At 41.9% G+C, this 26,403-nt stretch overlaps 1 protein-coding gene across 3 annotated transcripts in view; it reads left to right on the top strand.

Annotated features, from left to right (window-relative positions):
* Positions 1-26,403, top strand: part of KCNH1 (potassium voltage-gated channel subfamily H member 1) — a 529,531-nt gene that overhangs the window by 136,518 nt on the left and 366,610 nt on the right. For all 3 annotated transcript variants that reach the window (XM_082249762.1, XM_082249763.1, XM_082249764.1), the window contains one exon: positions 11,003-11,432. In XM_082249762.1, coding sequence (XP_082105888.1) covers positions 11,003-11,432 — 430 coding nt within the window. The remainder of the gene's footprint in view (positions 1-11,002; positions 11,433-26,403) is intronic.

The following is a 26,403-nucleotide window of genomic DNA, read 5'->3' on the forward strand; positions in this document are numbered from 1 at the left end:
ACGACCGCGCAATTGTCCGTTAAAGTCACGCAGTGCCGAATCGCAAAATACCCCCTGGTCTTTTAGCAGGAAAATCCTCCGGGGCTTAAGTGGTTAAAGTTCATGTGTGTGTAAAGGCAGGCGTCCCAATACTTTTGGTACTATAGTGTAATATATAAATAAGAGTCTCAACTGTCATCTACATATACAGACCTCACAAAAATAATATATATATATATCAGCAGTGATAATGCTCACCCAGTTTTTTCTGTATTGTAGACAGCAGTCCTCCCATAATTATAACATTGACTATTTATAGCTTATTTGGCGGTCGAGTATTTCGTGACAGCATCAGCCCCTGGCTCCTCAGTTTAGTAACGGAGCTGGCAATTCTCAGCCTGGCACCGTGCAGTCACGAATCCACACAGCATTAACTCTGGCCTCTTCCATTACATAATCTCTGACGAAGATAATCTGAGCTTTAGGCTTCACTTTCCATTCTAAGTGCCTCAACCAGGACTGGATACACCGTATATGTACGGGATTATGGCAATTTATTACGTCTGTTTCTGTATTACTAATGCTTTTCTGAAAAATATGGAGAGGAATGTCAGCCGAGGCAAAACACAGACATTTCTGATGCAGAATTCGTTCGGTAATGAGAAAAAACATCTGTACATTCATATACTATTAGACTATGTGAACTCGGTTTCTAAAATGAGCTTAAAGGGTAACTTCACTTTCGTGGGGGAAAAAAAATAGCAAATAAAGAAAAAACAATATAGCGTATACAACTGTGACACAAGTCATATTGTAATTGAATTGTTATCAATCTGTAGCGGTTGTATTTTCTGAAAATGCAATGCAATGGAGCTGTTCTGTACAATGAATGTGTACTGACCACACCCCAGAAACATTTCCTGCTTGTGTGATTGGCTCACCAATTTTCCCATAAGTCTGCTTAAGATAAAATTCAGATTTCTGGCATCCCCTGCAATACAAATTTCATTTTTGGTGAGATACTCCCAATAGGAACACGTCTAAAGGGATGCAGGCCCAGCAGATTTCCTCATTAGAGCCCTGCAGCTGCCACAGCTGATAATTATGAAACCACTTCCATTTAACCCACTCAGCACAGAGGCACAGAGGAACAAACAATAATTTCTTCAGAATAACAAAAGGTAGGAATCTGCAACAAAGTTTGTTATAATCTTTGTAATGTACAGAGATCACCCAGAGGGGAATGTTTTTTTCGCAACAAAAGTGGAGTTACGCTTTAAGCCTATGAGTTAAATAAAAACAATGTTCAAGTTGCCGAAAAACTTGTTTAGTTAAAAATTCAGTCATTATAGAAGCAGTTTTGTAATTGGATTTCATTTTATTTGACTTCCGCTTTAACCACATCAGCTCCGGAAGATTTGACCCCCTTCCTGACCAGACCATTCTTTACGATTCGGCACTGCGTTACTTTAACTGACAATGTGCGGTCGTGCGATGCTGTACCCAAAATAAATTTATGTCCTTTTTTCCCCCATAAATAGAGCTTTCTTTTGGTGGTATTTGATCACCTCTGTGATCAAAGACAAACAATTTTGAAAAAAAAAACAACAACAATATTTTTACTTTCTGCTATAAAACACATCCAATAAAAAAATATAAAAAGCTAATTCCTTTATAAATTTGGGCCAATTTTTATTCTGCTACATATTTTTGGTAAAAAAAACCCATAAGTGTATATTGATTGGTTTGCGCAAAAGTTATCGCATCTACAAACTATGGGATGGATTTAGTGCCGGTTCACACTTATACGATGCGGGAAGGCTGCGAATTCGCAGCCTGTTCCCGCATCGCACACGCACCCCCGGCAGTTCACACTGGCATATGCGATACGCTGGGGGTGTCAATGTAATCTTAACGACACCCCCAGTTTGATCGCATATCGCAGTGCGATCGTGCAGTTCGCACAGGATTGGATCGCACAAGTGTGAACCGCTGTGCGATCCGATCCTGATGCGGCAGCAAAAATGCCTCCTGTGCGTGTTTGCTGCGGGTGCGATGCGAATTTAGCCATACAAACTGTATGGCTAAACTCGCACCGCACAGCTGATCGCATGTAATGTCGGAGCAGTGCGCTCCGACATTACATGCGAACCCCGCACACGCACAAGTGTGAACCGGGGCTTGGGGACTTTTTTTTTTTTAGATTTTTTTACTAGTAATGGCGGCGATCAGCGATTTTTAGCGGGACTTCGACATTGCGACAGACAAATCTGACACTAAGAGGTTGATTTACCAAAACTGGAAAGTGCAAAATCTGGAGCAACTGTGCCTATTAGCCAATCAGCTTCTAACGGCAGCTTGTTTAATTAGCCTTTGATCAAACAAACTGGAAGCTCATTGGTTTCTATGCAGATTTTGCACTCTCCAGTTTTAGTAAATCAACCCAGAGGCGTAACTAGAGCCTTCAGGGCCCCGATGCAAGAAACCATGAAGGGCCCCCCCAGATCCCTGGCCGGGGCCCTTCCCTTCAAGCCCAGGGCTCTTCCCACTAATCCTGCGGCTCTTTACTCTCGTTGCATGGCCTTTTATTACGGTCCCGCAGCAGGATCCTTTCACAAGTTCTGCAGTGGGCTCCTTTCCTGCAATCTTTGGGCCTCCCCACAGTGGTGCAATGCCAGGGCCCGGTCGCAAGTGTGACTTTTGCAATCCTGGAAGTTCACCCACTGGTTTGCTACTGGGCCCCCTGGAGCATGGGGCCCGGTAGCAATCGCAACCCCTGCAACCCCTGTAGTTACGCCCCTGAATCAACCCCTAAGTGACATTTTTTGGGGACCAGCGACACCAATACAGTGATCACTGCTAAAAAAAAAATGCACCGTCACCACTGTATAAATGACACTGGCAGGGAAGGGGTTAACATCACTGGCAATCAAAGGGTTAAATGTGTTCCCTAGGAGTGCTTTCTAACTGTGTGGTGGAGGTGCTTTGACTAAAGGAAAACAGAGATCCATGTTTCTGCTTAGCAGAAACACAAGATCTCAATTTTCCTCTCTGGAAGAACGGCGGTCCGCCATGTTTACACAGGCAGACCGTCATTCTGCCTCTCTCCAGAACCCTATTTTCCATCCTTCCAGCGGATCGTATTGGATGAGAACGGACAGGCGGTCTGTTCTCATCCGATTCCCCCATAGAGAACAGCGGGACCTGACAGCTCTGTCTCCGCACACAGCGCGGAGACAGAGCAGCCATCCGCCTGCTCAGCGGGGGACCGGGGGATCGGTGGATCGATCCCACACTGAGAAAACCAGAGTCTGACGACAGACTCCAAGTGTGAAAGGGGCTTTAATCTGCATAAAACAGAATTCAATGGTCTGAAAAGCTCATAAACCCATATTTCACAATAGAAAATAGAAAACATATCAAATGTTTAAACTAGAGGTGCACCGAATGGAAATTTTGGTGCCAAAACCGAAACTGAAAATGGAGGTTGCACTTGGCTGAAAACTGAAACTGAAACCGAAAATGTCAGTTAAAAAAAAAAAAATGTACATATAATTGTACTATATTTGACTATTTAAATAAATATGAATTTATTGTCGGCCAATATTGGCACCTTTAGCGCTAGAAAAATGTATCCCTTTAAATTCTATGTATGACTTCACACTGGTTTGTTGCGCTTCCGTTGCGGTGTTAAAAACTTTGCTTGCTGCATTTCTGGTTAGTTAAAAAAACTGCACCAAAAACGCACCTTCCCGTTGAAATGTCTTGAAAACGCAGCAAGAATGCATCAAGAACGCACCCATTTATTATGTGTATATCACTCGCACAAAGATGAAAACAGTGTCCACTAAAACCTAATTTATAGGTTGCAGCAGGTTACGGGTAATTACCATGTGATAGATTGTGAATAAAAAATCCTGCGCTCCCTATAGCAAATCTATGCGCAAAATATTGTTTATGTGCTATGTCTTAAAATGCTATGGTGTCACCAATATCTCGGTGCCAAAAAATATTACATAAATTGATTTAACATAAACTAAAAATACAATATATAAAGCGCAATAGTTATTATATAAATATATTTAACATAAAAAATACAATGTATAAAGTGCAAAAGTTATTATATAAATATATTTAACATAAAAAATACAATATATAAAGCGCAATAGTTATTATATAAATATATTTAACATAAAAAATACAATATATAAAGTGCAATAGTGCTATATTATATAAATTGATTTAACATAAACTAAAATACACTATATAAAGTACAATAGTGTTAATTAATTGATTTAACAAAAACTAAAAATAAAATATATAAAGTGCGATATTTGGCACGTACAGTAGATTTGCTATGGAGAGTACAGGATTTTTTCTTCACAATAATGCACCCACGTTATTCATGCCGTTTTTGAGTCACATGACCTATAAAAAACACACCATAAGCGCAGTAAAATCGCGACAAAATCCCATCACAATCACAGCACAATTGTGGAAAAATTGGAAAAATGTTTATATAGATTTTACACAGCGTCCCAACTTTTTTGGAATTGGGGTTGTAACAACATCTGATATATATATATTCCATAGTAGTACATATCTATTAGCTGCATTCTCTACTGTATTGATCACAGAATGAACCCACCTCCGCCACCTTGACCGCTGCCCCGTGTAATCCCATACTGCTCATTAACTTGATAGATGATCCTTGATAATTATAGGCTGCACATGTATGCTGTGTTCCAATCAGCCACTTCCAGTTAACAGATGTATCTGTGTTCAGCAGGGTAATCAGGCCTCCATCAGGCATTTAGCTGCCAAATGGGGTGAGAATTGTGCTGACAGGTGTTGCCGTTGGTCGTTTGGCAGCAGTGAGGAAATAATTTTTTATCGTGTTTTCCTTCCCATGAATTGGTTAGCGGTACAGCTCTTCAAAACATTGCATTAACTGAGTCTGAGACTATAGATCAGAATTACGATAAATTTTAGGCTAAGGACAGATAAATGGCAGAATAAGTTCAGGGCAGCCATATGTGGGCCTAGTGATGTCAGACAGCCAATTAAATCTCCGTCTACATTCACTTTCTGGTTCCAAAGGTGTTAATTATGACACATACGATCTTTTTTTTCCCAAAGAGATGATGCCAACGGTGTTTCAGTATGGAGATGGTGAAAACAGATCTGTTAGTGAATAGAGATTGTACCAGTCTTGGCACGCACGGCTTAGGCTGGCAATACTCTAGCAGAGTTTTGTACAAATGTTTGTATGAATATTTTGTATGGAAATTATAAGATCTGGTGACTTGACTTGATGAATATGTCATTCAAAAGTACTCCAAAATGTACTTTACTATGAATGCTTGGCTATGCTCTTGTGCTCGCATAAACATAAGTATAGTTGTAGCACTGCCCCTGAAAGAGCCGCTTGGTAGATTGGGCTCTCTGTTTTTTGCCTTGACTCAGTGAATGACCTCAGCCCCTCTCACATACCAGGTTAAGCAAAGAGCATATTGCACTACTATTATTATTAGCACAAGTATAACTACTCTGCACACACTACAGCTCTGTATTATAAAGCAAACACCGGGTTAGGGATAAAGAAGTGTGTTACATTTTACCTAAATAAAGTAGGTGGCAATATGTACATTTAGAAGCAAGTAGAATGTAAGTCAAACACAATTCACTAGACAAAAGAATTTCTATGTGATAGTGATTTAGGATACAATTAGATAATTCTATACCTGGTAATCTGCAAATTAGCATTATACAGTGGAACAGATAACATTAATGACAATGGTAAACAGTACCGTAATACCTTTCCTGCAACCAGTGTACTATGCTGCTAGAGTGCACTCCAGGCATGACTATGCTAAGACCCAGGTCTACTGTAATGGTACCCCTCAGTGAAGTCCTTGCAAAGCAGCTTGTTTAAAGAGACCTTTGCCCTAGTTATTCAGCCTGCTATAGTTTGGGGCCCAGTCTTTACGGTGGCGCACATATGTACAGTTTAAGTAAAGTCCGTTGGTTTAACCACTTCAGCTCCAGAAAGATTTACCTAACCACTTCAGCTCTGTAAGATTTACACCCCTTCATGACCAGGCCATTTTTTGCGATAAGACACTTGTCAGGGTCCGGACTGGCGGCAGGTGACGGCACTGGAGGTGGATCCTCTGTGTCAGTGAGGGATTGGCGTGGACCGTACCAGGGGACCGGTTCTAAGTTACTACCGGTTTTCACCAGAGCCCGCCGCAAGGCGGGATGGACTTGCTGCGGCGGTAGCAACCAGGTCGTATCCACCGGTAACGGCTCAACCTCAAAGACAGCTGATTCAGACGCGGTACAGAAGGACAAGGCAAAGGCAAGGTCAGACGGAGCAAAAGGTCAAGGCAGGCGGCAAGGTTCGTAGTCAGGGGCAACAGCAGAAGGTCAGATACACAGGCAGGGAACGATACACCAAAAGCTTTCTCAAGGTACCAAAGGCAACAAGATCCAGCAAGGACAGGAAGGGGAAGTGGTTTTTTATAGCATTTGGAGTGATTGGACCAGGCACCAATTAGTGGTGCACTGGCCCTTTAAATTTCAGACCAGCGGCGCGCGCGCGCCCTAGAGAGCGGGGCCGCGCGCGCCGGGAGGAAACCGAACGGGAGGTGAGTGGAGTCCGCGGGCGGGAACGTCCCGCCGCGCGGACCGACTGAGTGAGGAGTGCGGGGGAGCGGTGCTCACGGTCGGGGAAGGTGACCGGAGCGCTGCTACCCGCAGCATGCCTCGAGTGCTCCGGGGACGCTGCAGGACCCGGAGCGCTCGGCATGACAACACTCAGTTACTTTAACTGATAGTTGCACGGTCGTGTGACACTGTACCCAAATAAAATGTATGCCCTTTTTCCCCCCAAATACAGCTTTCTTTTGTTGGTATTTGATCACCTCTGCATTTTTTTTTTTTTTGCGCTATAAACCAAAAAGACTGACAATTTTGAAAAAAAAGAAAAAATGTATATTTTTTACTTTCTGCTATAAACCATATCCAAAAAAAATAAATGTAAAAAATTGAATTTCTTCATGAATTTAGGTCAATATGTATTCTGCTACATATTTTTGGTAAAAAAAAATCCTAATAAGTATACATTGATTGGTTTGCGCAAAAGTTATAACATCTACAAACTACGGGATATATTTATGGAATTTGTATTTATTTATTTTACTAGCAATGGCAGCGATCAGCGACTTATAGAGAGACTGCGATTTTGCGGCGGACAAATCGGACACTAACTTTTTTGCGAACCAGTGACAGTAATACAGTGATCAGTGCTAAAAACATGCACTGTCACTGTACAAATGACATTGGCTGGGAAGGGGTTAGCATCAGGTGCGATCAAAGGGTTAACTGTGTGCCTAGCCAGTGTTTGTGTACTGTGTGGGAGGTGCTTTTACTAAGGGAAGACATGGATCCTTGTCCTGCTTTGCAAGAACACAGGATTCATGCCTTTGCTACTGACAGAATGGCAGTCTGCCTTGTTTACATAGGCAGACTGCCGTTCTGCTTGTGTACTGAACGATCGGTGGGTGGCGGCGGGCATTGAGTCCACGTTACCCACTGTTCGGCTCCCACTGTGCATAATCACAGGATGAGCGAGCCAGTGGTGGCACATCATATTCATGCCTGCTACCTGGAAGTGCAGGATGAAGTATATATACGTGATCCTGTGCACAACCGCCGCCCTGTAGCAGTAAAACTGCTAAAGGGCGCTCGGCAAATGGTTAATGTCCAGTCGCTAAGTGCTCAGTCTCTACTAGCAATGACAAGGTGATGGCAGTACTGCCCTCTCTCAAATCCCACTGATATGGCAGCAAGGATCCCGGTCAGTTGTTCTCTGGATCTGCCTGAAATGACTTCCATCATCAGCCCTCAGGTATATCAGCGCTTGCATCTCTCTGCAGAAAAGGTCTGTGTCCCACCAATAGCTCAATCCACAACTTTTGTGCACTGTGATCCGCTCTCTCTCTCTGGTCCCCAGCTCACAGGACCCCCCATCTCTGGGTCAGGTCGCGGGCATGTGTCAGGTGGGCACACACTCAGAAAGGCAGGTGTGTTTACTCTTGTCTCCTTGCAGCAAAGGAAGAAGTTCTTTGGTCCGCAGCACAGGAAATACAGCGTTTCCTCCACCCTCACACTGTCTTCTTGTGGATATTGTAGTTCAATGGTCCATAGGATTCCACAGCATGGATCCCATTTAAGACCTCCCACAGTCCAATACGGCCAGTGCACATGTTTATGGAGCTCAATTGGCTTGTCTGCTCCCTTCACTGGTGGGAGACAAATGTTACTAGATCCAGCGTGAACAGTTCAACAAGGGCATAGAGAAGTGTCCTAATTGGCTTTCTCTCTTTAGCCAAGCACCTGGCTACATAGTATATTGTAAATGTTCTTTTTTTTGCTTGCTTATACGCTGTACTCATGTTTACATGAGCATCAGTATATACCTGGATACAGCTGCACACAGCCTTTCATGACTATGGGCGGCTGTACGCAGCACATTGGCTTTCCACTGCAATTTACGGTGCATGGGCTTAAATACTCATGTACACGAGGCCTAATAATAAAATGAATAGCTAGCATTCAGTGGTGTCTGCTCTTAGGCAGGACATTTATTTTTAAGAGTTTAAAGTGGAGTATAGGTTAATAAAGTAGAAGTTAATTAAAGTATCCTGAGGTTCTTGCAGGGATAAATCTCATGGTAAATTAGGAAAGGCAGGAAAAAATAAAGAGTAGCATATTAAATACATACAGGTGCATCTCAAAAAAAAAAATTGAATATCATCAAAAAGTTAATTTATTTCAGTAATTCGATTCAAAAAGTGAAACTCATACATTATATAGATTAATTACACACATAGTGATATATTTCAGGCATGTCTTTCTTTTATTTTGATGATTATGGCTTTCAAAATTCAGTTTTTCAGAAGATTAGAATATTACATAAGACCAAAAAAAAAAGGATTTTTAATACAAAAATGTTGTCTTACTGAAAAGTATGTCCGTGTACAGTATAGTATGCACCGTATAGTATTCTAATTTTCTGAGTTACTAAAGAAATGCTTGAAATATATCACTCTGTGTGTAACGCATTTATATAAAATATATGAGTTTCACTTTTTTAATTGAATTACTGAACAAAATTAACTTTTTGATGATATTCTAATTTTATGAGATGCACCTTTACATTTATCATAACCCCTTTTTATAAAGGCTTCCGGTGGAACATAAATAAGAAATAAAAAGACAGTATCAGCAGGAGGAAAAATAACTGGCAACATGATATCTTTATTCTGTCCCAGGGCATAAAAAATAAACCATATTTCCATGTGCTGATAAAATAGGTTTATCCTACGTCATCAATAAAATAAACACATACATGAAAAAGGTCTATCTCTGACACTAGGCCCACAGAGCTCAGATTCTGTATAAAATATTGAAGATACTATCATGATAAATGTATAGAATATTCAGCATTTATACCAGCTGCGATCCCTGCAGACACGATTCACGTAAAATAAACGTATCAAATATTCAATAATTCATCTCAAGAGAGAAGAAAATCTACTTTGAAGTCTACTGACCTCAAAATGAGGAAATGTAAAAGATTTAACAGATCAGTCATGTAAACTAAAATTTGCACAGCGTTGTGTAAGGTAGCAATACATAGAATTTCGAAGAAGACATCCACCAAATGTTTTCACAAGTCCCCCTTTTAAAAATGACTGTTAGAGTTTTTCAGTAGAATAGACACGCAAACTTTCTTTCCATCAAATACTTTTCCACCATGCTGCTAGCATTTTTTTTACTTCCTATGCAAACTGCACAGAGCATACAGTGTACACCCTCGGCAGGCAAAGAATAAACTTGCTGCAAAGACTAAACTTCAAAACCTATCTGAACAAGCTGACGTTAGAAGCTACCATACACAGCTGCACCAGATTTTGCACTCTCCAGTTTTAGTAAATTAATCTCGGGGGTCTTTACGCTGCACACGCAAATACCTCCATTTACCTGTAGCCTTGAAGAAGAACTATAGGCATACCTTTTTTTTTTTTTTCATTTTGGATAGAATAAGGGAGGGTTATAACGCCTGTCAGATTTTTTTACATTCTGTTTCCCATTGCAGAGATTTCGCTTCACTTCCTGTTTCATAGCCAAACAGGAAGTGAGAGGATATCCCTGCAAATGAAGGGAAATCCTTGGCGACCCCCAGGACATCAGAACTAGTGTCCCCATTGGAAGATTTCCCTGCTATTACTTTTCTGGGGACAACCCAAAATTTGCAATTTTCTTTTACACTTATAATGTTAATAATAAACAGTAGGGATCGACTGATTTTCAGCAAAGCCGATATATCGAGAGCCGATCTGTACTTTCCCCAATATATCGGAATCGGCCACCAAGGTGACCAATATTGCAGATATTTCGGGAAAGTGCTGTACCGGAGTGATGCCTGCAGCTAGTGGCATCACCCCAGTACCGGCATCCATGGCCGACGGTGGGCTGCCTTGTATTGACAACTGATGCGGCTGAGAAGCCGTTCAGCTGTCATTACAAGGAGCGGGAGGGGACGTCCCGTCATAGCGAATGTAACAGGGGAGGTTAAAACACAAGTGGGCAGTAACATCCAAAACTCACTAAAGGACAGGAAGAGAATTAGGAATTATTGAATGTAACTCTTAATGTAAGAGTATCCAAGATATATAAAAAGTCTGACGCATTCCACTAGGTTCTACCGGTAACTAAAATATAATTTTTTAATAAATTGACCCTTCAAATATGTCTGTAAGTCAAACAGGGCATTATCCAGTAAAGGTATGTCATAAAGCTTGCTATATGTCTACTCTCTACTTATTTACTGAGCCACTGCTCACTCTACTATAAACAAAATATTTGACACCAAAATTAAACCAGACACACAGTATACAATCATATATCTGAAAGTTAGATAAATGTGTTAATTTCACTATTTTTACATTTCCAGGGTATCAGCAGCCTCTTCAGTTCATTGAAAGTGGTGAGGCTTTTACGGTTGGGACGTGTGGCGCGAAAACTGGATCACTACATCGAGTATGGAGCTGCAGTCTTGGTCCTTCTGGTCTGCGTGTTTGGCTTGGCTGCCCATTGGTTGGCTTGTATCTGGTACAGCATTGGGGATTATGAAGTCATCAACGAAGACACAAACACCATTAGGAATGAGAGCTGGCTGTCTCAATTGGGAATGACCATTGGAGCCCCTTATCGGTTTAATGTATCAGGTTCTGGGAAATGGGAAGGTGGACCAAGCAAGGATTCTGTCTACATCTCTTCATTGTACTTTACAATGACCAGCCTCACTAGTGTTGGTTTTGGAAATATTGCACCTACAACCGATGGAGAAAAGATCTTCGCTGTGGCCATGATGATGATTGGATGTAAGTAAAAATAATATAATTAATGATTGATGGATGTGATGTGGACGGTTGTAATGGTGGGTGGGCTTATTTAATTCAGTTCTGGTGAGTAATCTTTGTCAAAAGACACAAACTGATGCTAGTATGTGATGAAAGAAGATTTGAATATTTTTCCTGATCATGATAAATATGTGCAGTTTGTTACGTAATTAGCAATATCAGCAATGTCAGTGTTCTCTGTTAAATGTATATAATGAATGTCTACTTAACTCACTGGTTGCTAGTAAGGCTGCATTCTCAGTAATATCACCATTATGGACTACCTTCCCAGGGGTGTCACTGGTCATTAAACCATTGGTTGACTATATTCTTGAGGGTAGCATTGGTCTCTAGTGAATGACAGGTTGCATTCTGAGTAATGTCACCTATGTCTCATGATATGTTGCCTTCTCAGGGTTTTCACTGGTCATTAAACCATTGTTTAACTATGTTCTCAAGGGTGGCACTGGTTTCTGGTGAATGATAGGCTACATTTTCAGTAACGCCACCTATGTCTTAAAATGGGCTGCTGTCCCAGGGATGTCACTGGTCATTAAACCATTGGTTGAATATTTTCTCAAGGGTGGAAATGGTCTCTGCATTCTCAGTGATGTCACCTATGTCTTGTGATGGGCTGCCTTCCTATGTATGTCACTGGTCATTAAACCATTGATTGACTATGTCTCAAGTATGGCACTAGTCTCTATTGCATGATGGTTTGCATTTTTTGTAAAGTCACCTATGTCCCAAGATGGGCTCCTGTCCCAGGGATGTCATTGTTTGACTATGTTCTTAAGGATGGCTTTGGTCTCTAATGATGTCTTAGTGTCTTCTCAATGATGACAGCAGTATATAGTAAATGTTGGGATGTATTTACAGTGATGTTATAAATAATAAATAATACATATGCTGCTTTTGTGTCTAGTCTTAGCGATGTCCTTGGTCACCATGTAAATGACAAGCTACCTAATTAGTAATATCACAGTGTATAATGAATGATTGATAAGTTATCAGTGATGTCACAAAGAAATGATATGCTGCTTTCTCTGCGATGTCTCTGGACATTAGAAGACTGGTTAACTATATTCTTGGTGACGTCAATGGTCTCTAGTGAATGACGAGCTACATTCTTAGTAATGTCACCTATATCTCATGATGGGCTGCTATCCTGGGGATGTCACTGGTCATCAAACCATTGGCTGACTATGTTCTCAGTGACGGAACTGGACTCTAGTGAATGACAAGCTACATTCTCTGTGATGTCACCAGTGTATCATAAAGGTTAGGCTGAATTCTTAGTAATGTTATAAAGAATAGAAATGCTGATTTTGTGTCTAGAATGATGTTCCTGGTCACCCTGTGAATGATAGGCTGCTTTCACAGCAATGCCATTGTTAAATGATGAAATTAGTTATAATTGATGTCACAAATAAAAGCTATTCTGCTTTCTCTGTGATGTCACTGGTCATTGGAACATTGGTTGACTACATTCTTAGTGATGTGAATGACAGGCTGCATTCTGAATAATTTCATCCATGTTTTATAATGGGCTGCCTTCCAAGGGATGTCAGGGGTCTTTATAACATTTAGTTGACTAAATTCTCAGTGATGTCACTGGTCTCTAGTGAATTTTCAAAAATGTCACTGATCTATGTAAGATTTGCTAATTTTAAAAAAAGATGATACATTTGACAATGATAAATATATGTTGTCTGTCATGTACTTAGTATGCCATGTCAGTGATGTTACTGTTCTCTATTGAATTCATAGGATGAATTCTTAGCGCTTGTCCTCATCAGCAATGTTGGGCTGTGTTGACCAATGCAGTCCTAATGCACAAATAGGTCAATTTGTCTATGTCCTTCACCTATGCATTGTGTTGGTGTGTGTTCCTTAAAAAAGAATAGAACATGTTGGCTTTCTGAGAAGTGCACTGTAACACACTGCACCACACTACAGCACAGTGGGTTAAAAAAAAAAAAAACAATTGAAAAAGCATGCATTATGCAAAGAATGCATTATGATGTGAACAAGTCAATAGTGATCTCTAGGGAATCACCAGCTGCCGTCTCAGTAATGCCACCAGTGTAAAGTAAATGATGGGCTGCTGTCTCAATAATGTCATAAGTTTTAGTTTTGCTGATTTTGTCCCTGGTGAATGGATGGAGTGAATTCTCAGTGATGTCACTGAGCTATGCCAGATTGCAGTGTTTTCATGACCACAATGAATATGTATATGCAGTTTATTATGTACATCATGGGTGTCCAACCTTTTGGCTTCTCTGGGCCACATTGAGTGTAGAGAAATTTTCTCGGGCCGCATATAAAATATATACTATAGTTAAGGTATATAAGTAATAAAACACTGCTGCGTTCTTCCCACGCTGCCATGCCCCCTCCCCCCCAGCACTAATTTAACACAACTATTGGATGATCCCCTCCGAGGCAGCCTCCGCCTACCGTTAGTTGGAAACCTCTGTGGCTGTGCCCCCGACTCGACTTCCTTCCTCCACAGCAAAAAAAAAAAATTGTCAGGGGGCAGTGGGCCGCATTGCCTGTGGTTCTGGGCTGCATGCGGCCCCCGGGCCGCAGGTTGGACATGCCTGATGTACATAGTCTGAAATGTCAGTAGTGCCACTGTCCTCCACTGAATGGATGAGATGACCAGTGATCTCATTGGTCTCCAGTAAATGTCAAGCTTTATTCTCAGTATTGTCATCTGTGTCTCGTAATGGGGTGCCTTCTCAGGAATGTCACTGGTCATTAGAACATTGGTTGACCACTTATCTGTGTTGAATGGATTTAATTTATTCCTGGTGGATAATGGGCTGCATTCTCCGTGATGTCCTAAAAAATGGATATACAACAATTTAAGTGATATCACTGGCCTGGGGTGAATAGATATGCTATACTCTCAGTAATGCCAATGGCATAAATAAGTTGCATTACATTCATTGTTGGGATCTACTGTAGTGTCTATTTCTAGTTTACTATTTTGCAAGATAAAATATCAACTTAGTTTCTTTATGATATTGACCGATCAACACGGATTTTACAGTTTATGTAATGTCTACATTATGTAACTGTTTGTAAAATTTGGAGCATTCATCAAGGAACTTATCAGCCTTTGTAAACTTCTGAAGTCTCCTCCTAAGAGAAGGTATCTTGTGATGCCGATTGTTTTTTAATCTTTATATCTTTATTATTTTCCTTCAATAAGCAAAGAATTACATACAAAAACAAGCATTCAATAGTCTCTTTTAACCTCCCCCCCCACCCTCTCTCACCCAACCCATAACCCGCTTAAAAATTATATTATTCAACCAGACATGTTAAAATATCCGCTATCTCGGGTGCCAGACCGGGAGATTCTGTCCACATTTTCCATATTTTTATGTACTTCCTTTTCTTATTTAAGCCAAATTTTCTCTACTTATTAAATTATAAACTTTTGTCAACCAATCTGATATACAGTAAACCCCCCTCCATTGCAGGGGTTTACGTTCCGGACCCAGCCGCGAAAAGTGAAAATCCGCGAAATAGAAAATCCCTATTAAAATGCATTGTAGGCATGTTTTTTTTTACTGTCACTGTACGTGTAAAAGCATTTTAAGGTCTTTAAACACACTTTTAAAACAATAGAAACGAATTTAAACACATAAAAGATACTGCAAAGGGAATAAATCGTCTATGATTTGCAACATATCAAGTCTAGTATCCTCCATCCCTGTAATTATACATAAGAATTAAAAGCAAAGGTATGGGACTTTAAATGAGGTTGACTAGACCAGGAAATTTATTACAAAAAGACAAAAACATAAAAGATACTGAGAGACATAGCAAGAGCTATGGAAAACACAAAAATATTTCATTTTTAATGATTTATATAGTAAAATAACATTAAAAAAAAAACGCAATATAGCGGGACCGCAAAAACTGAACCGCGATGGAGCGGGGGTTTACTGTATATGGTGGTTCAGGTTTTATCCAGTTCCCTGTTATGGCTTTTCTAGCTTCATATAGGCATCTTAAGACTGCTGTTCGTTTTGTCCCATACCCCACTTTCTGCTCTATGTACCCCAATATACATAGTACCGGGTCTAAGCGTAATTTTTTTCAAATATTGTGTTTATTCTATCCAGCACCTCCTTCCAGTATCTATGCAGCTTGGGGCACCTCCATAACATGTGGATCAAATCCCCAACTGCCGTTTTACATCAGGGGTGGGATGCATCTGATCTTCCCCAAATGAAAACAGTATTTTGGGTGTAAAAAAATGCTCTATGGAGTATATAAAACTGTGTGAGCTTTTGGGTTGCTGAGACGGATAATGTATCCATTGTGGTTACTATACCATCCCACTGTGCATCTGTTAATTCTCATCCTCCTCCCATTTTATTCTGCTAGACAGCTGAGAGTCTTTATCCAATACCCTTACCTGTATATTTCTATATAGTTCTGAGAGCAACCCTTTTAAAGATGTAGCCTCTATCAAATTTTTCAACAAAGGGATTCTACTCCATTCTAATCCTCTTTCCTTAAATTGTGTTGCCAGCACATGCTGCAGCTACAGATACATATAAGAGTCTCTATTCAAATTCTTCTTTCAGCTCCTGAAATGTATTCATTATCCCTGCTTTTTATATTTTCGATAATCTCATCACTCCTTTCTGTTTCCAGTTACTAAAATTCTCCAGTCCCGTAAGTTCAATTACATTTTCGTTATCCCAAATAGGTGTATACTCTGTAAGTACCCAAATATTGATCTTGTTATATTCCATACCTTCCCCAATAGCTTTGCTGATAAACACTGACCCGCCACACCTCCCCCCAAGAGTTTGCTTCTATTGCCTCTATGAACCCCCTATGTGGGGTATAGGCCAGCAATGCTCGTGCGCTATTAAAGGTGGTATCGTTGCCTACTTCCCAGCCCCCTATTTGTTGTAACTGGGCTGCCAAGAAGCAGCTCCAGGGATGGAGGACGGCTAAACCCCCCCATCTCTTGGCAATTGTAATATCAGCAGATGAACTCAAGCCTGCCTCTTCCTCCAGATCAATTTCCTAAAAAGACCTTCCAACTTCTTAAACTACCCTCCAGGGATCCATATTGGGAAATTGAATTGACCCACTACTGATAGAGGAAGGCGGCTCCACATCCCGCACCTTAATCTAATTGATTTTTTTTTGGGGGCTCTAGGTTTCCTAGTATTTAAAGCCCAGGGTCAACTGTTATGACTATTCCCAAATATTTAAAGCTCTTTATTTGCAGGTGTCTAGTGCTCTCCGGTAGCTCACGCTCCAACCCATCAACGGGAGAAGAACAATTTTCTCCCAGTTGATGGAGAGTCCCGAGAACAGACTTTTCACAATATCCATTGTTGCGATCATTGAATGGTTCACATTCTCTAAAAAAAGAATGTAGCAAAATCTTTTCCTCCTATTTCCCTCTTCTAAAATCTCTTATACCCTCTGCTGTTCTGATGGCTTGGGCCAAAGGTTCCATTGCCATAGCAAAAAGCAGGGGTGACAATGGGCACCCCTGCCTCATCCCACGGAACAACGGAAAGTATTCCGAAGATCTTTCACCAATTTTCACTTTAACCCTTGGACCGGCATACAGCAGTTAAACCCAGTTTTTAAAGGTGGGACCAACACCAAATAGTGACAGAGCCTGCCACAGATAGTTCCACTTGATGCTGTCAAATGCTTTGACAGCATCGAGGGACAATATGGCTCATGATCCCAACTATTCTGATGGGATTTGTAGATTTAAGAATAATCTCCTAAAATTTAACAATGTTGATCTCCCTGGAATAAATCCACATTGATCAGGGTGAATTGTAGTATGGATTTTTTTACTTAGTCTATTTGCTAATACGCCAATAGTTTTACATCTGTGCAGAGTAAAGAGATTGGTCTATATGATGCAGGTTGAGTTAAGTCTTTCCCTTCTTTTGATATTACTATAATTGTAGCCTCTGTCATTGACACCAATAACTCTCCTTTCTCCAATGCCTCATTCAGCACCTGCAGCAGCTCTGGCAACATTATTTCTCCATACTCCCTATATATCTCATTTGGCAGTCCATCCGGCCCTGGTGCTTTATGGTTCGCTGATTCCTTTACTGCCTCTCACGCACATCAATAGTAACAGGCATTTCCAATGATGCCCAATCTATCTCTGAGAGCTGAGGGATAGGCAGACCCAGTATGAAGCCTCCCATTTCTCAATTTTCCTCCATTACCTTAGACCTATATAAATCTGCATATTAATCATTAAAGACATTTACTATTTCTTCTGGACACATGGTCACCCTACCAGCTTGTGTCTCTACAGACATTGCGGTGGACATACCCGCATGCTGACACCTCGCTAGGAGTGCCAGCACATGTCCAGTATTTTCTCCCTCTTCATAATGGACCTGTTTTTAAAAAAAAACTTCTATTTTCAGCCTTCTTCATAGACATTGGTTGATAGCTGTATGTCTGTCCATTTAGCTAAGTTGTCTGGTGATGGATCCTCTACATATATTTTTTTCATCTCAGTCCCTTTCCGCATTATATTTAACTCCCAATCCCTAGTGAATTTCTTCCTTTTAGATATTTGCTGAATTATAATTCCTCTCAAATAGGCTTTAAGGGTATCCCACACTATACCATGTGTTGCTGTTAATCTGTTATACTCCAAAAACTCCAGAAGAGATTCTATTTTATGGTCTTAAGGGGAAATTAACTGTAGCCAAAAAGGGTTATCGTTCCACTCCCCCTGTCCCCACTCTTCCCCAACCTCAATGTGAGGACCAAAGGGGAGTGGTCTGACAATCCCCTAGCCTCATATCTAACATTTGTTTCCAAAGGGACAAGAGTATCGTTTCCTATTGCCATGTCTATTCTAGTGATAGCCTTTGATGACATCCTGTGGGAGGGATGAAACCTGTCTGCTGACGTCAGATCTGGCTGGTGACATGCAAGTGGCGGGCGTACTTCCAGTTCCTGGTTTTAAGCTTGTTTTACCTTGTGCAAAAACCCGCCTGACTCTGTACAAGTGGAGGTGATGACATTAAACAATGGGGATGTTCAGTTTATCTGTGTAGAAGACTCCAATCCACCAGCCACTAAGTTCACATGGAGAAGAGGTGTTGTATGACTGTTCCTGGCTTCCGGATTTGATTCCTGGATCTCTTGGGATTATCCATTGGCAGTCTCCGGGGCTGATCCTCCATTTTGAGTACAAGGCGCTTTGTGACCATTGTGAGAACAGTGGTCATTAATATCCGGTAAGAGGCTAATCGGCTGCTTTTTTGTGGTGGAGGTTTTCACTGTTCCAGTCACTGACCTTATGGACTTTCACTCACCAAGTTGTTTCTGGTGGATTTGATTACTCCATATATCGTCTTGAAGTGGACTCATATTTTAATGAAACATACACTAGTTACTTTCAGTGCTGCATTTTTATTTTACATGTCTATTCTAGAAAGTGATAAGTGTGCACCAGAGTAACATGAATAGACTTGGGCTGTTGGGTAGCGTTCCTGACAGATATCCCTCAGTCCCACCTCCTTGAGTATCCTGTTTAATGGTGTATAGGGGCTCTGTTACGGTCTCCTTCCTAAAGGGAATCTATCAACCTGAGTGTTCATCACCATATTGAGATCTCCGATCATTAAAACTGGCACCCTTGGTTTGTCAACTATAAATCCTAACAGATGATGAATTACTTCTGTTTTAAAAGGGGGGGGGGGTGTACACACTCACAAGCACACCCGCCTCTTGACCAGTAGACAATATATGCACATGTACCATCCCCCCTCATCTATTTGAATTTGTCTACAGGAGAACCCAACTGATCTGTGTATTAAAATACTCGTTCCTCTTGAATATGATGTATACACTGAGTGGTACTGATGTGGAAATCCTCTATGTTTTAAAACGTGTTACTATTTCTTTAATTAAATGTGTCTCCTGCAGACAAAGTACAGATACCCTAAGGGTTGAAACAGTCTTAAAAAGGGCTATTTTTCTAGCCAGTCTCCCAGTCCCCTCACATTCCACAAACAAACCATTACTTCACCACCCATCCTATTTCTAAAGGAAGAATAAATTATTTTTTATATACGTGACTTATGTACCTTCCCATATAATGGCTGCTCTTTAACAAATTTCTAAACGTACTCTCGTTATAAAGTTTGAGCGTGCCTGGTCTATACCCATTTTCCTTTCTATCACAAATAAGTGCGTCTGCTTTTTCTATCCTAATTTTACAAAAAAAAAAAACTTTTTGGGGTAACAACTGTTTAAAGGAAGATTTCTTTTATTTTGGGGAGATTTCCTTGCTTTTTCTGATGTGCCTCTTGGACAGGAGATATAAGGAAATCTCTACAATAAGCCATAGACGGTTTAAAAAAACCAAAACTAAACTAAAAAAAAAAAAAAGTTTTGGTTTTAGACACACTTCAAAGCTACTCTTATAAGCTCAGTGTTAACCTAAAAGTGTACATATCCATTCTGGGTATGGAGTGAGTTGACCAGCTCACTGGCTTCTAATTCATCTTGAGGACACCAACACAAAAATACATAGCTTCTATCCTACCTTAGAGTTATACAGTATGTCTCCTGTTACATCAAGTTTGTTTCCTTGTGGTCCTCTTTTACTGCATTCTTTAGAGTATAGAAGAAAGAAAAAACGTAAAAGCCCTTTTATAATGGCTGCCACATTTGAGCAGAGAGCATTTGGGAATGCAGAGACCTCACCTACACAGTGAGAGACATGAGGACCTGCAAGGTGACCTACCTTTCCAGCATCTACCAAAAGCTTGAGGCTCCATGTACACTAGCATGAGTTTGATTTATTTTTTTGTACTAGAGCTTCTGCCAGAAAAACGCTCTTAAAAAAGCAAAACAGAAGGGGTTTTTTTTCTGCCCCTACAACACTGAGCTTAAAGGGGAGTTCCACCTAAAACAAAAAAAAAAAATACATAAAAATACCCCCGGGACAGTCAGGGCTAGTGCATTCCACAATGGATAGCCTCTGAACTGTCCCAGGTTGCACTTACCTGCAAGAAGAAATACTTACCTTGAAAAAGTATTATCCAGCGCTGCCATCTCAGGTGTGGGCAGCTTGAAGCCAGCGCAATCCTCTTCTGCGTCCTCTTCCATCCTCTTCGGTCCCACAATGCACTGCGCTCGCCCTGCAGCGTCATCCCTGCACAGCTTCTGGGCATGCCCAGAAGCTGTTTAGCAAGGTATGACTGCGCCTGCACCGGAACTGACGTCGGGGCCGGTGCAGGCGCATTGATTCCTGGGAGCGATGATGTTCAGCTCCCAGGAATCATTGCAAGCCAGGAAGTGACGACTCGCCGTGGCCGCCGAGGGGAGGAAGAGGAAGTAAGGTGAGTATACTTTCTTCTAAAACAAGGTAAGTGAAAAAAAAAAATTGCGATTATCCATTTGTGTTTCAGGTGACCCGGAGCAAGAAGATGGACCGAACTTCAATTTTAGGGTGGAACTCCACTTAAAAAACATCTTTAGCCTTCTGTTAATTAAAAAAAAAAAAAAAAAAAAACAGCCTCTAGACTACCTAATGTGGATGGACATAGGATAACATCAGTTGCTTCTACAGGCAAAACATTAAACTCCTCTAGGCGCAGCATTTTTGTAACCCCCTTGGAGCCGGCACCTTTTGGCCCTTCAAGGGGATTAGAATGCCGGGAGATGGAACCGGGTTTATGATCATGTGACTGCCGTGATTGGCTGTCACGGCGGTCACATGATCAAAAAGCTCCTGATTGCTGCTTTCCGTTGGCTGCGGCAACTGCACATGCTCTCGGCACAGCTGTATTTGCACTATTGCATGCAAATATGCGGCCGCTCAGCGCCAAGGTCCACCTGCTGAGAGGCCTCATATTTGCGTGCAGCTGGCGCCAAGAGGTTAAGCTAGTGTGCATGGAGCATGAAATAACAGTTTTGTCGAGGACTGACTCTAATCAGCCGCAGTTTATTTAGTTCTCTCATTTACTGATTACATCTATCTGCTTCATGTAGCGGTGAGCTGTGTAGTCTGAAGCTGAGTGAATACTTCCAGCTTATCTACACAAGGGATTCATGTATTGTATCAAGAGAAGAGAGGCGTACTTATATGTTAGTAATCAGTCAGTGGAAGGAGAAGGATGAAACGTACAAAGAATAGAGCTAATTATCACCTTCATACATTTGATCCTGTTGTATCCATACCTTGACTTTGATGTATTTTTAGTGGCAATCATCTACTCACGATTTGGTTCTTTGAATTCAGGTGCTTTAATGTCTCTCTTCTATACTATTGGTCAAGAAAGTTAGAATTTCAGCAGTGATACCTGTGTATAGTCAGTGCCATCTTAAGAGCCTTATAGGCCCCCGGGCAATGCAGTGCACTGGGGCCCTGAGAGAGAGAGAGAGAGAGAGAGAGAAGGATGGCACACACAGAGGATATATAGGGCAGGAAAAAGATGGCACAGACAGTCGATAGAGAGAGAGTGAGAAAAAAGAAATCAAGCAGCTGCAGCAGTCTGCTTACCTTCCACAATGGCTGCACAGCACATGAAGGGAGGAGGTGGGTGGAGCCCATCTTCTAGGCGCGGAGAGAGGAGGACGAGCCGACGAGGAGGATCCTCCTCCGCTGTGCATGATAGGTCCTCTCAGAACTGGTTGCTAGATGCCAATTCGCTGGCCTTCCTAGCAACCAGTGTGCAGGGAGACTCAGAGCCACCGGCGGACAGCGGGGGGGGGGGGGGGGCAAGGCGGACAACGGGTATATAGTCATAGGCTTGCAGATTGTAACTGCACCACATACCATTTTAAATGTGAAAATACCCTAAGAAAGAACATTGGGACTTTCCAGGTGCTACCAATTAATATATAACATGTACAACAGAGCTTGTCGGAAAAAAATGTCCTCTGTATAATACAGAAAATTGTGAAAATACATAAAACGTATGGGGAAGGGACTGTAGGCTTTCAGAAACTGTATAAATTCACATTCAATGCTTTTCAAGAGTGAAAAAATACCCTTGAAGTCCCCACCATCCAGCAAAATACTTTTATTCCATTGTGCATAGATCTTCTCACCTAGGTAATTGCTGAATATGATGATAAGGCAAGGGTTGCATTCGGCACGTTTCGCAGATCAATGGATCTGCTTCATCAAGAAACTGTGGAAAGCATATACACTAATTAGCCTAACATTATGACCACTGACAGGTAAAGTGAATAGCATTGATTATCTCATGACAGTGGAACCTGAAAATGGGGTATATTAGGGAGCAATGGATGTGTTGTCCCTGAAGATGATGTGTTGAAAGCATAAAAAAATGGGCAAGCATATGGATTTAGGCAACGTTGACAAGGGCCAAATTATAATGGCTAGATGACTGGGTCATAGTATCTCCAAAACTGCAGCTCTTGTGGGATGTTCCGGTCTGCAGTGGTCAGGAGTGGACCGACCAAAAGTGGTCCAAGGAAGAAAAATGGTCGAACCATGGACAGGGTCATGGGCGGCCAAGGCTCCTGGGGAGAAAACAAAAACCACAGAAAAGGAATGCAGGCGCCCAGTGATGAATAATGTTGAATTTGAAGCCTGTACACAACCACAGCTGCTCCTTTTAAACTCCTGGGATGGAGAGTAGAATTGTTAATCAGCAAAGGGGACAGAGAGCGCTTCAGGTGGTTTGCAGCAATGTAAATCACAAAGTATGTGACACTTCACATCAATGTAGATGATAAAAGCCACAAAAGTTTATTGTCACAATAAAACCAATAAGGCAATGATAAGAACAAACGGCATTGGATCACATTGACAGGATGAAAAGGGTAGCAGGCTGTGCCTGTCTACTTGCCCCACAGCAGTGAGTCCACAGAGAGATAGTGGGCTGCTAATGCCACTTGAACTGCAACCCGCTGTGTCTTCCGGGCGGTGCAGCTGGTCAATGTGGTGTGGATGGAGTATCGAACAGCGTGGGACACAATCTGTCAGGTGGCACCGGTGATGACGTCAATCACTGCGCCCAGCAGGCAGGCTTCAGCCAGGAAGCCGACTATCAGTGGAGAGCAAGCCAGAAGGAGGAAGGCTCCGTCACCATGACTACATGTTTTGCGCTTCCGTGCCTTGTCAAAGTGCCTCAATGAACTGTAGCTCCCCCGTGCCGGCAGTACTCATGCAGCCCTAGACCATGACACTACCACCACCATGCTTTACTGTAGGCAAGACGCACTTGTTATTATACTCCTCACCTGGTTGCCGCCACACATGCTTGACCCTATCTGAACCAAATAAGTTTCTTAGTTTTATCAGACCACAAGACATGATTCCAGTAATCCATGTCCTAAGTCTGCTTGTCTTCAGCAAACTGTTTGCGGGCTTTCTTGTGCATCATCTTTAGAAGAGGCTTCCTTCTGGGACGACAGCCATGCAGACCAATTTGATGCAGTGTGCGGCGTTTGGTCTGAGCACTGACAGGCTGACCCCCCACCCCTTCAACCTCTGCAGCAATGCTGACAGCACTCATAGATTTATTTCCCAAAGACAATCTCTGGATATGACACTGAGCACGTGCACTCAACATCTTTGGTTGACCATGGGGAGACCTGTTCTGAGTGGAACCTGTCCTGTTTAACACCTGTATGGTCTTGGCCACAGTGCTGCAGCTCAGCTTCAGGGTCTTGGCAATCTTCTTATAGCCCAGGCCATCTTTATGTAGACCTGCTTTGAATGCTGGGGCCTCAGCCTCACTCTGCATTAGGGTGGAGACGTGATTTTACTGGTTGCTTGACACCAGGCACCACAGCCTTAGCAACCAGTGGGCAGTAGAGCCAGCAGTGTAGGTGGAGAAAGCTCTTGGCTGGCTGTCAGTTAGTAAAGCAACACTGTCTGCGGCTGCCTTTTTTGGGGCATCAGATCATCGGCCACGTCCGCTCCTGTTCTCTGCAGTCCTCGCTAGTGTCCTATCTGCCTGGGGGGCAGCACTGCCACCTTGTAAAATGCCGCCCAAGGCAAACGCTTTGTTTTCCTCACGGTAGATACGCCCCTAAATGTCACCCCTGCCTCATCGCCATAATTAGCATTTCCTTAAATGCAAAGTCCAGCTTTCTGACCATGTTTCATGTGACATCCATGACCACACTCCACAGACCCCCATCACCCTTATTCTTCCTGTAGCATACTCTATATTTTGTACCAAGGATTTGGCCACTTAACTGCATTGTTCATTCACAGACCGTCTCCCACCACAGCAGAGGGACCCGTAGATATCAATAGAGCACAAGTGTGGTGATTCCACTTGTAGCCTGTTGATTAATTCCTTTAGGCCCATATACGAAGGTCCTTACCTTTGATCTTGAAAGACATTGAGCCTGGGTTCACACTATTGCGATGCGAAAACCAGCGCAATTCCAGTGTGGGTTCCCGCATCGTATCTCCCTTGCAGGCCGTTTACACTGTCCTCTGCGAACCGCTGCGGGTGTCAATACAAAGTTATTGACAACCCCAGATCAGTAGGCAGATCGCAGTGCCAACTGTGAATTTGTACAGGAATCGGATCACATGGGTGTGGTGAACACCTATGCGATCCGATTTCAGTGGGGGGAAAAAAAGGTTCCTGCAGCATTTTGGTGCGAATGCAATGCAAGTTCAGCCATACAAACCGTATGGGTGAACTTGCGTTGCAAAGACATCACAATCGATCTGCACGTCCACGCGGTGCGAATCACATGCGATGTCTGTGTTTGCAATAGTGTGAACCCAGGATCAATGTGACATTTGTGGAAACATACAGTCCATTCTTCCTGTGTTTTAATACATTTTTGTATAACAGAAACATTTTTGGACACGCTCTCTTGTACATGTATAAATAGATATCACATGAATGTCTCGATGTCCTTTCTTGTGTAGTTTTCAACTTTGGCCGTAATGTGTAAAAATTGATGGCAAGAAAGTTTCATTAGCAACGAAAATAAAATAACATCAAACCTCGAGTCGATTGCTGTAGCCAATTTAGATGTTCTCTTTCCTTGAGTTATATTTTTATATATCAGTCTTAGCATTTCCCTTTCTGCCTGGGGCAGAGCATAAATGTCTTAATCTTAGTAGTCCAATATTAGTACAAAAAGGCTTTGATTTACCTTAAAGCCCAACTGAAGTCTCACTCCTTCTAATCTTTTTTTCAGTCCTGTGCAGCCACTTGTTAGTATTTGTGACCATTTTTTGCTTGGAAATGCTTTAAAATACATTTAACTCTCAGTGAAATCATTGCTACCTTCTCTCATATTGCTGTTCTCTATGCTGGCAGAGCTCAGTAACAGCAACACCCCTCACCACAAGTGTTATCACACAGGCTTGTTTTCCAGAAAAGGGGAGGGGGTGTGTCTGAGCAGATCTATCACATTACAGTGCATTTGGTCTAAAGATAGATCACGTTTTTTTTGATCAGCCATCAATGAACGGTTTCCCTCATCCATGCAATCCAGGTGGATAAAGGAATCCTCCCCACTCCTGTATTGTATTCTGACAGCGGGACTCTGCTGTCAGAATTCACTGATCAGCATTGCAGCCAATTGGCTGCAACTGCTGATCGAATGGAAATTTTCCAACATTCCTATTCAACAGAAGCCAATCATTATATCGACTTCTCTGTACCGGAAAAGGCCAAAGATAGATCGGAATTTGTCCATGTCAGTAGGGATGATCCAGCTATGGCCAGCTTAACTCTATTATTGAACTACATTGTCTTGTTTAGACTACCTGCATGACTGTTGTAACTGGAAAATGGAGCTAAGACTATACAATGTGGGTTGTAAACCACTTAAGCCCCGGAAGATTTTACCCCCTTCCTGACCAGGGCCTATTTTGCGATTCGGCACTGCGTGACTTTAACGGACAATTGTGCGGTCGTGCGACACTGTACCTAAACGAATTTGACGTCCT

Source organism: Pelophylax lessonae (genome assembly GCF_965119305.1).
Source record: "Pelophylax lessonae genome assembly, chromosome: 3".
Taxonomy (NCBI): Eukaryota; Metazoa; Chordata; class Amphibia; order Anura; family Ranidae; genus Pelophylax; species Pelophylax lessonae.